At 41.3% G+C, this 11,074-nt stretch overlaps 1 protein-coding gene across 1 annotated transcript; it reads right to left on the bottom strand.

Moving 5' to 3' along the window:
• Nucleotides 1–3,067: 3,067 nt before the first annotated feature.
• On the bottom strand, nt 3,068–10,323 carry LOC133414128 (T-box-containing protein TBX6L-like). Its single transcript, XM_061699273.1, has 8 exons — nt 10,155–10,323; nt 6,869–7,016; nt 6,682–6,784; nt 5,125–5,289; nt 4,902–5,048; nt 4,579–4,639; nt 3,875–4,094; nt 3,068–3,239 (listed from the first exon to the last, which is right to left on the bottom strand). Exons 1-8 carry the CDS (start codon nt 10,321–10,323, stop codon nt 3,068–3,070), a joined length of 1,185 nt encoding a protein of 394 aa, XP_061555257.1.
• Nucleotides 10,324–11,074: the final 751 nt, after the last annotated feature.

Raw genomic sequence — 11,074 nt, 5'->3', positions numbered from 1 at the left:
GGTGTGAATGTGAATTTGAACGCATGTTTGACAAGTCTGTTTTGACAAGTCCAGTCCTTCCTCTTGCCCCAAGACAGCTCGGATCGGCTTCACTATAGAAAACAGATTAATATTATATGAATACAAAATTGTCTGATTTGCTCAAAGAAATTGTTTTTTAAAATATAAGCAATGATAAAAGAAAATGTACATATTTTTGTCATTTCATCCAGAAGACATTCAACAAATAACTAAGTTGAATCAAATGGTGGACGTACGTTTAGGTTTCTTTGTTGAGCTGGTTTTTGTTCCCATTTCCTTTAGGTCAGGGGTCACCAACATGGTAGCTAGCCAGCTAGCCCCCCAAATGACGACATACAGTAAGTATCCTGTGGGCCTGTTCTAAAAACAGACATCTGTTTTTGTATTGCTATTCATTACAAAGTAGTGCCCCTTACCAATGAGCACTTTTTTTGCCTTTTTAAAAAAATAAAATAAATGTAAAGGTCTGTATTGTAGCGTATGACCGAACCACAGCATTTGTGGAGACAAGCTAGTGGGTGCAACGATGATAAGAGGATTTACCCCCCAAATATTTGAGCAATTTTGTTATTTGTTAAGTGTGTATCAAACTGGTAGTCCTCAGCATTAATAATTCAGGACCCAAGAATTAGCTCTCTTTCAAAAAGGTTGGTGACCCCTGCTTTAGCTCAACAGTAACTAACTTCCATTCACGTGTTCTCCAGTTTCAGTTTGTATGAGAGTAAATTGTGCTGCTTTGCTGACTTTGGCAGCGTGCGTTCAGTTCCCACGCAGTGACGGTGTGAATATGAGTGTGAATGGTTGTCTGTTTCTAGATGTGCCCTGTACTGGCGACCAGTCCAGGATGTAGTCTGCTTCGTATTTAGCTGGGATCTTTGCTCCAGCTCCCCATGACCCTCAACAGGAAAAGCGCTCTAGAAAACAAGGATTGATGTTGGATTCCACTTGGTAAGACACTCATGATCTAATGTACCTTTCACTGTTAGGTAAAACCTCCTGGTGGAGAAACATGTGACTTGGTATTCATTCTCCCCGGAGGTTCCTGAACGTCCCAGATTCGTGTGTCGTAAAATATTTACAGCCCAGACGCTCGTGCCTTCTGCTGCAGGGGGTGCACTGTGCCAAGGCGTGTTGGTCATTCCGCGCTCGCTCTGTCTGACACTTTTCCATCTTCCAGACGCCGGTGTAATGTGTCAGCTGCTAGGATTTTAAAGGCACCTCATCAAGATGCGCGTCATGTTCTTGTGACATTTGGCAACATGTCGTTGCAGCAGCATGTCATCTTACACAACTGATGAGTGTATCCCAACAGGATAGATTAGAATTAGACTTATTTTTTGTGTTAGAACAGTATTCGGCACATCAAAATGGGACAAAATGGTACTTTCTTATCAACTACATGAAAATAAATACAATTATTTAGAGGTCAGGGATGGACCTATGTGATGACCACCCCAGACACAAAGCCGGCCAACGGCGAGCGTGGCCATCGCGCCCTACCTGCGGATGCCCTCAATATAGTGTTTTCTGAGCAATAATTTCAATCAGTTCAACATAGTTCCTTGGCACCAAGAAGCCACCAGGTGGCGCCAAAGCTATAGTATAGACCCCCCCCCCCCCCCCCCCCCCCCCAAAAAAAATCCAGGAACGGGCAAATTTGGGAATGCTGAACCACGAATATGGAGGGGTTCACTCTATATCTCTACATTGATGAATTGAGAGTTTAACAACACAACTGCGAACGTCAACCTGGATACAAAATTATTAACTATTAGGGCTGCACAATTCATCGAATTTTAACCGTAATCGCGATTTAGGCTGCCACAATTAAATTAACCTGATCGTCGGCAATTTTTTTACATTTAAAATGCGGGCACTGCTGCACACGAAAAGTGCTTCATTTGCATCAATGCCCGCAATGTAGTCAGCCAGCCACCAGGGGGCGCATGCATGGTTAAGGCTTCATTAAGCGCTGGCACTGCGCTTCAGGCCAACTTCAAAATGGCATTGATGTCCAATGTAGTAATATATGAGGCTTTTATTTTGAAGTTGGCCCTCTCAGCACGTTGGCGGAGAGGCGGACAATCGTTGTAGCGGCTGCCTTGACTTTATCTGGCCTGACCGGAATGAAAAAACATCGGAAGTAAATAGAGCGGGGAATCACAACTGTCCAGTTGTTTGCAGTTTGTGACCGTGCACGACTGACCAATGGTCAAGCAGAACAACGGAGACGTACCATCCGTGACAATTCACTATATCGACGACAGGGATTTTCAAATGAAAAGTCGGTGCTTACAGCCTAATGTTATTGCCTACTGTGCATTAACTGTATTTGCTTCCTTTATACTAGCAAATTTATTCAGTTAGCCCTTGCTAAAGTATAATTTTTTGGGGGGTACATTTATTTTTTATTTTATTTAATTAATGATTCATTTATGCACTGAAAACTGTTGCATATTGTTCTTAAGTAGTGCAACAAAAATAAAGAATATTAAGTGGTATTTAGTTGCTACATATAAACTGCCAGAAATGTTGCTTGAATGTGTTGATTTTTACCTTGAACTTGAATAATGTAACCATTTTTTTAATTGCATCATTGGACCAGTGGAACTAAAAATGTTGTGGTAAGAACCTATAACTGCTGAGTTTCTATGTACTGCGTGTGTTTTCAGATCAGATTTGTACCGACCAATCTACCGCTCCATCCATCCAATAGTTATAGTATTTTAAGGAAGCAACTCTAATATGAAGCCATTGCCATCTTACTATAGTTCTACTGATGATTTAAAAAAAAAAAAATTCTCCAGCTAAGTGGACAAAAGGCACACAATACTTCAGAAAACAATATATTGCAAATGTCGCCATAACGCAAAAATCCAAGACTCAACATGCAGGAAAGGGCAAGTCTCCAATGAATGAAGAGGATGATACAAAGTCCAGAAATGCTACACACGCCCCTGGTAAGTGATTCAACGCTACACATTTATACACGTCTTTACATGTGAACTGTCTGGTCATAGGGTGAACTTGGGGTCATGTCGACGGTTCACCAGCAAGAGTAGGAGAAGAGCGGATACTGGCTCCAGTCGGCCGCGTTGCTGTGGTGGTAGGTGGGGTGGTGGTAGCCATGTTGTTGGGTGCCATGTTCTGCCACGGCGAGGGGGTGGGCTACATCCACGTCGTTGGAGGGGAGCCCAATTCTGGAACATTCCAAAGCCCTGGATGGACGAGATGTTGGTATACTTTTTAATACACTATATCTAAAACAAATTCCTTAATGTTAATACGATACTATAAAGGTAGTAACAACGAAATAATCTAATAAGATCCAGGAGACGAGGTGCATTACAGAATTTTCCCGTGTAAAGTTATTTATGCTCAGTTTTGATTGATACTATTAGAAAAAGTATAGGTTTATTATTGTAGTGTACTGTACCATATAGAGAGCTGTGTTACCTTAAACATATATGTACAATGAAAAAACACAATATTACCTGTTCTGATGCTCAAAAGTAATCTTTGTTATTGTTGCAGAGGTGAACAGTCTGGAACTTTCTTTAGCTAAACCTTTTTGTACTGATATATTATTATATGTATTCCGTATACATATAGAGGATATGTGTACTTTTTTCAAGGTAGTTTAAATGAATCTTTTAAATTGTTTTTATTAAATATTCAATCAGATCAATGTGCAGGACACTTTGCTCAATAAAAAAATATATTTTACAGTGAGTTTTTATGCATTTTATTTCTTGGGGATGCAAACGGCACCGATTCGGTGGAATGGTCCAAACCCTAACCCTAACTAACCCTAACCCTAGTCATCTTATATGACCAAATTCTTAAATCATACCTTAAATCGGACCTGTAGGGCTGATAGGCCACCGAGGCGGGCACCATCTGCTCCTCACAGCTGTACTCGTACTCATGCAGCTCCAGCGGCTCCGCGTGTAGACTCTCTGAGTGGTCCTGACTCCAGCCGGGAGGTGGACCCCCCTTTATGGACTCGGCTCTTGCACCCTGAATCTTCCCTGCCTTCTCTGACTGAGTGGAAGAGGGCGCCCTCTGAAGGCCTGTACGGGAATTACATCATTTAAATAACACACCTTATGCTTCAAAAAGCTGCAGTCTGACACAAGGATGTTATTGATCTTACTTGAAGGACTTTTGCAAAGCTTTTTGTTTTCTGGCGAGGATATTTTCTCCAAAGTAATTCTATTTGAACGACACCTATGAACAACAATGACAAATTTATTATGTACACGCAAAGTTAACTACAGTAGCAGTTACAGTAAACTACAGTAGCAGTTACAGCAGGAAGTTTTTAATTCAGGCCTTCCAGTGCGGAATTTGCATTTTCGCCCCGTGCTTGCATGGGATTTCTCCATGTACTCCAAAAATCATGTATTTTAGGTTCAGTGAAGACTCCAAATTGTCCATTAGGCGTAAATGTGAATGACAGTATATGTGCCTTGTGATTGGCTGGCAACAAGTGCAGGGTGTACCTTACCCAATTCTGCACTCCTAATATGGAAAGCTACCTTTTCCCTTGAGTACGAGTGCCTCCCTCTCGGAATCCTTTGGCGAAAGGGTTGTGGTCGATCTTTAACTTGGTGATCTGTAGGAAAGGAAAACATTCTTACGCAGTATGGTGACCCCCCCTCCCACTCCCCCCTTTATCACCTGAGATTACAGACCCACCTGCAATTGTTGAAAGTCTGTACTATGGAAACCATATATATAAAAAACAAAACATCAATAACATTGAAACTTTTTAAAGCGCACTATTTCTATTCAATATGCTCACTTATGTGGCCCCTGAACTACAGTGAGTTGGACACCCATATGCTCTGAATGCTTTCTTTCCACGCTGACGCTACCTTTGGGTTCTGGTAGGCGGTGACTGCAATGAAGGTCATCTCCGGGAAGGAGAAGGACTGGAAGGGCGCCCGTCGGACCGTGTAGGGGCTGTCTGCCCGAATGACGTGAAACCTCGGGTAGTAGCGATGCATGGAGTGCAGGATGATCTGATGGAAAGAGATACGGCGAGAACATTGTTTTGTGTGCAAAGTGGACACGCGGCGACGTGACGTGACGTTTTACGTGTCCGTGTTGGTCTAGGGTGTTGTTGGTGAGCTTCATCTTGAGAAAGGACAACGACTGCTTCATCCAGTGACCTCCTGGCGCGGGGGAGTCGGGGTGCATGTAGGACCTGCACGGAGGCTGAGGTTCCGCCTTCCCCGCCACCTCCCACTGCTCCTTTTTCCACTACGGAGAGAAAATAGGTAATTTTTCACACGTTCCTTTTTCTATACAGTGTACGCCGCATATTCACAGTTCAGCATTGGTATATTTTGGGAGGAACCTACCCACTGTTTTTTTGCTGAAAACCCACATAATTGCTGTTTTTTGCTGAGGCCAAAGCCAGGTCTAATATTAAAATATCACTTTGGTGCCATCTTGGACCTAAAAACAAATTTTAAAGGGAGGGGAGGAGCTTCATTTTGTCAGGCCACAGCTATGTCTGATTGGCTCCAGGCACATAAACCTAAACCTTTTTAGGGTGGGCATCAATGACTCGCAGATTTTCACTATTCGCAGCAGGGCCCACTGCCCACGAATTGCAAGACTTCACTGCATTATCAGCGCCACATTTGCATTCAGGGTGAGTGAGGCATTGCCAACAATATATCTCCAGTACATAAGATACACACAGTATCTGACTGATTTTGCTAGCTCGCCACATCCTTTTTCTGTTTTATACGATTTGCTCCAAGTTATTACCAAGGAAACACCTTTGCGTGCATGATTGAAGTACTGTCTGACTATATTCCTGTGAGAGCTCCTTGTTGTTTGCCTACTGGATAGGATGGCAGAACCCTACTTACTAAAGGAGCAATATTTTGATTATTGGACCATGAATTGTGGATGTGTTTTTTTTTTTTTTTTAAATTACTCCTCTGTGTTGGCTCTTTTTTTTCTTTGTCAAGACTTCTTGTTCCTTGAACATAAAATCCTTCTGCCCCAAGTTAGCCCCAAAACAGCGTCGTAAAGTTTATTTAATTGGGATTTGGGCCTCAATTGTTTAAGCCCTAAAAATTTTGCCTAGCATCAAGAGGTTGTGTAAATGTGAAAAATAACAACAGCAAAACTGTTGATTTACGTTGCTGTATTTTATGAAGAGTCACATCTACTATATACGTAAAACTGCTGTTGGAAGACAAATTGAAAGTAAAAAAAAAAACAATATAGTTGGCACCGTACTAGTTTTTCATATATAAAATGTGACTTATTTCTATCAAAACAGAAGTTACACTTTTGGAGGCAAAACTTCCTTCTATCACTGCTGTGTCTCCACATTCATGATGCACTCGTGCTTTTCAAGCGTGTGTGCTAAGAGCGTATGAGCGGCCAAATGGCTCTCCGAGCCAATGTGAGCCATTTGACGAGCCGTTGGTTGCATGGCCGGCTTCATTGAATGGGATGCTAATGAATCTGGCCTCCAGCTGAGAGTGCACAAACAGGAAGCAATGAAAGGCTTTGAAATGCAGCCTTACGTCTCGATGCAGACTGCAAAGGCTTCGCATGTTCTTTTTGGTGGCCTTTTAGAACTAAATACAAAAAAAACAACAACAAAAAAACAAGACCAATTGGTTATACCTTGTATTTGAAGCTATCTACGGGAATCATGTCCATCAAGACGGCATACTTGGCAAACGGCTGCAGGCCTGTCACGCTGACGCTGCAATGCGGAAACATCCTCCTGAAAGAAACGCACGTGGATCAACATCCAGTGACTTGTCAGTGAGCTTCTAACACAAAGCAGAAAGAAAACGCTGTACTTTACCTGCCGTGTTTCGTGATAATCATCTCTGTCCCGTTGCTGTGAAAGGACTTCCACAGATCGGCGTTCTCCAGAGTCATCCTGATGCTTCCCTGCGGAAAGGAGTCGGCGGTCGGGCCCAGTGTGGGTATGCTCGGATTAGCTTTGGAGTCTGCACAGACAAGGTATCGAACAGAATAAACCGTAAATTTGAAATTATGGTTTTACGCCCCCCCCAAAAAATGGACAAGCCTGGACAGAAAAAGCAGCAACAGTGTTTATGGCAACTGGACATGAATGAAGACATACTATATATCAAATTATGGCCCTGTTGAATCTGGCCTTACAAGCATATCCATTCAGGAGTCACGTCATACTTGTTGGATTCATTTTGCAATTCCCAAAATTGTAATTGTAATCAAATTGAATTATTCATTTCTTATTCATCAATCATATTATGTCCATCCATTCATTTTCTGAGCCGCTTTTCCTCACTAGGGTCGCGGGCGTGCTGGAGCCTATCCCAGCTATCATCGGGCAGGAGGCGGGTACACCCTGAACTGGTTGCCAGCCAATCGCAGGGCTCATATTATGTTCTAATGCATTAATTGATTCATTGCGAATAATACAATTAAAGTGTTACTCAACTTAATTTTATCATAGCATTTAAATACAAAACTGCAGCTGAAACAAAGACAAAATAAAATCGAAAATAAAACATGTCCATTGAATAGAACATAATTAAAAAAGAATAAAACAGTAAGAAAGCAATAAAACAATAATAATTTAACCCTACTTGGTTAATTAACCACAAATATTTCTAAATAATACCCCCTGCTATATACTGTACAAATAGAATGAGAATAGCAGTACAGTAAGCAAACTCAGCATTATTGTGCGTCACCAAAATGTTACATTCTGGCATGAAATAACCACCAACAAAACTACAACAGCAACGAGTAAATGTTTAAATACACATGACCGTATAATACTTTAAAAAAAATACTATACTATGCATACTCACGAAGATAATGAATGAGATTGAAGTCTGTATCTGACCACAGTATTATTTTAACATCATTTTGCAATGTGTATGTCATGGTAATGGCATCACAGCATCAAATCTCCTCTTTCAAAGCTATATTGGAGATATGAGAGCATTAGAATTTTTTTGGCCATATGTAATAATAACAAGTTGAATCTCACCGTATATGTGTTGCATGCTCCCTTCCGCGGTTCCCAACAGGCAAACTTTGGAGAGAAAGTGCTGCTTTGGGAGAACACTGATAAATGTTGACCCTTGAACTTGATTGGTCACCACAGAGAGGGAGGGGCTAGTAGAGCAGAGGGGGGCCTTGGTTGTATTTGTGTGCATTCCCAATCAGTTGAGTGATTTTAACAGTTTAACAGAATTACAATGTTCTTCATTCTACAGGCGACTGCTGTGTAAAGGTTACATCACAGGAAAATAAAAACAATCTGTTTCCACCATCATAAAACCTTTATTAAGTGTACAGGCGAGGATGTGAGTAACCTTTTAACAAGTGTGCCTTTAGTTTAACCTTTAAATGACAAAGGCATAAAGCAAAGATGATGCAGATGTGTCTCCAGCGCTTAAAGATTGAATGCAAATGTATTGAACTTAAAAGTTAAATACAACTAAATTGTACTGGACCAGTGATTCTTTCACATACCACTAGAGGGAACCCCCAGACCACACTTTGAGAATCACCGATCGATATAAAACCTATATCCTCGCCTGAGACGGAGACCCACCGTTAATAGTGAAAAACCACAAGTAATCGTTTAGAATTGCGTATATTAATGGCAGTCTTGGAATGTAACGGAGTACAAATACTTGGTTTCTGTACTTACATAGAATGTTCAAGTATCTGTACATTACTTCGGTATTCATATTTCTGGCAACCTTCACTTTTACTTCACCACATTTCCAAAATTAAATCTGAAGAGCACCAAGTGGAAGAATAGTCCTTTCTGTACTGATGTGGAAGTGATTATGCAGGTCATCAGGAAGTCTTTATATGGGCGCTCCGGTAGAGTCTTGCTTGCTCTCTCACTCTTTTGTCTCTCTCTCCTTCCAGCAGATGTGAGCGTCATGTGACGGCCAGGCTAACTTTATCCAAAACAAAAAATTGACCCCTAGCAATATTTTTGGGTGAGCCGGATTGCGGTCCAGGATTTTAGGACACCTGGTCTACGGACAAGTGGTCCTCAAAAGTGCATACCTAGGACAACTGGTCCACTAGGGTGGTTAATTGGTCCTCAGGTATTATTCAAAGAAGGTTTGTATCATCATCATGTGCAGATTTAGACATAACATTTTGATGACATTCCATAATTTAAATTGAAACTTAGTATTTGGAATTTACTTTTTTAAGTTAATTTTTTTTTCAAGATAATTAGGTAATGTAAGGTAATTTTGTTCAATAAATGTGCACTAACGCCTTAACCCCTCACCCTAAAAAATAAGTTGTTAAATTTCTTGAGAGGACTAGTTGTCCGAGGGCCTGTTGCAGTTCAGTGCCTGTTCAAAAAGCTCAGGTTGTTGAGCATTAGAATCTTACGCTTGAAGCCTTTGAACAACCGGATGCGGGTACGCGTAAAGCTTAATCGCTGTCCGATGCATCTGCTGAATCGAGCTTTTGTTGATGCTGAGTTCCCGCGCGGCCCTCCGGATAGAATTTTCCCCGGCTTCGTGCAAATGCCTGCTCTAGAAGTTCAGTGTTTTCATCAGTGGCGGTAGCAGCAGGCTACCGTTACAAAACTGCTGTCTGGCAAGACATTTTGATGTCCCTGACTGCAGTTCAGCACCAGTTTGAGAAGCCTTATGACAGATCCTGTTTGGAGACGCTTGCCATGTATAGCGTAAATTGTACCATGTATCGGAACGGTGTGACTGCCATAAGGGGACATCAAAATTTCTTGCCAGGCAGCAGTTTTGTAACGCTCCTCCAATGTCAATGTGGGCTAGGGTATGATACGCTTTACAAAAAGTGCAAAGCCTAAGCTGTCTAATGTTGATGGCCTCACGTCCGTCCGATGCCTGTAACGAAATGCAGTGTGCACTGTCTCCAATGAATTACATGTATGGCAATAAAAGCTATGGGCAGGATTTTGAGCTTTACTTACTTAAAAGTGCACTGCTATTATTCTGACGACTACATCTTGCTAGAGTGTCTTGTGTAACGCTTCAACCAGAGACACATTGTTCTGTAAGATGTAATTGGAGTAAATGTTAACTGTGCCTGGAGGAAAAAAAAAACCATGAAATATTCACTTCACTTCCTACAAGCCAAGGTGAAGGGCAGAATTTCAAAGTGTTTTGTAGAGAGGCGATACATTGAAGGGGTTCTGGTGGGGTGGGGGTCTGGTGCAGACAAACAGGTCCCTTCCTGACTGCCGTATTTGTGTATTGAGGAAAAACTCTCGAGATTAAAGAGGTGATTGGAGCGGCCCATGGTAGTGAACAATGCCGCTAATCCCACGAGGCCATTTGCTCCTGCGACCACCTCCTCCCGCCCCCCCCTCGTGGTACCCTAAATGAGAAAGTGGGCTCGCGGACGGAGTCGGCACTTGGCAGCTCGTTCCCATCAAAGAGCAAGCTGGTCATTTTCAAGGACAATAAGGGATCCAAGCAGAAGGCCTCATTTAAATGTTGGGGTGGTAGCGTCTCATTGCTAACATGTTCATTAATTTCATTATGTATCCAATAAAAGCTGCCGCGAGACTGCCTTACGGCTTTTAATTTTATTATTAATGAAGGCAATTATAACGAATTCAACAATCATTGAATTAAATGAAACAAATGTTACATTCCTATTTTTTTTATTTTGCATTTTTTTAAATAACTCAAATAACCAATGTTTAAAAAAATTCAATTAAAAAAAAAGACAAAAATATAATACACATTTTTATTTAATTAATTTCAGGGGAAAATACAAATGAAAAATGCAACAATGTTACTGGACTCTGGATAATGTAATTGAGTCAATATCATCAAAAGGTGCACTGAGACTCCCCCAATTCACCCAAAAAGTTCAGATTTTCCATTAAACTTCATATTCATTGTAGATGTCATGTTGTTAGAAATGCATATCGATCATGCTCAGAGTTATCACAGCTATATGTGGGACATGCCAAAATCATGTGCATCCAGTGAAAAAAATAGTGTGAATTGAAGGGAAACACATTTTACGATCTTTATCATTG

This window comes from Phycodurus eques, chromosome 15 (assembly GCF_024500275.1).
Source record: "Phycodurus eques isolate BA_2022a chromosome 15, UOR_Pequ_1.1, whole genome shotgun sequence".
Taxonomy (NCBI): Eukaryota; Metazoa; Chordata; class Actinopteri; order Syngnathiformes; family Syngnathidae; genus Phycodurus; species Phycodurus eques.
This window is presented reverse-complemented; position numbering and strand designations above follow the sequence as displayed.

Coding starts and splice junctions, on each gene's coding strand:
- LOC133414128 (XM_061699273.1), bottom strand. CDS start 10,323: ATGGGCCGCTCCAATCACCTCTTTAATCTCGAGAGTTTTTCCTCAATA. Junction 5,049..5,124: donor CCCTAGACCAACACGGACAC/GTAAAACGTCAC, acceptor TCTTTCCATCAG/ATCATCCTGCACTCCATGCA. Junction 3,240..3,874: donor CCCTACAGGTCCGATTTAAG/GTATGATTTAAG, acceptor TCGTCCATCCAG/GGCTTTGGAATGTTCCAGAA.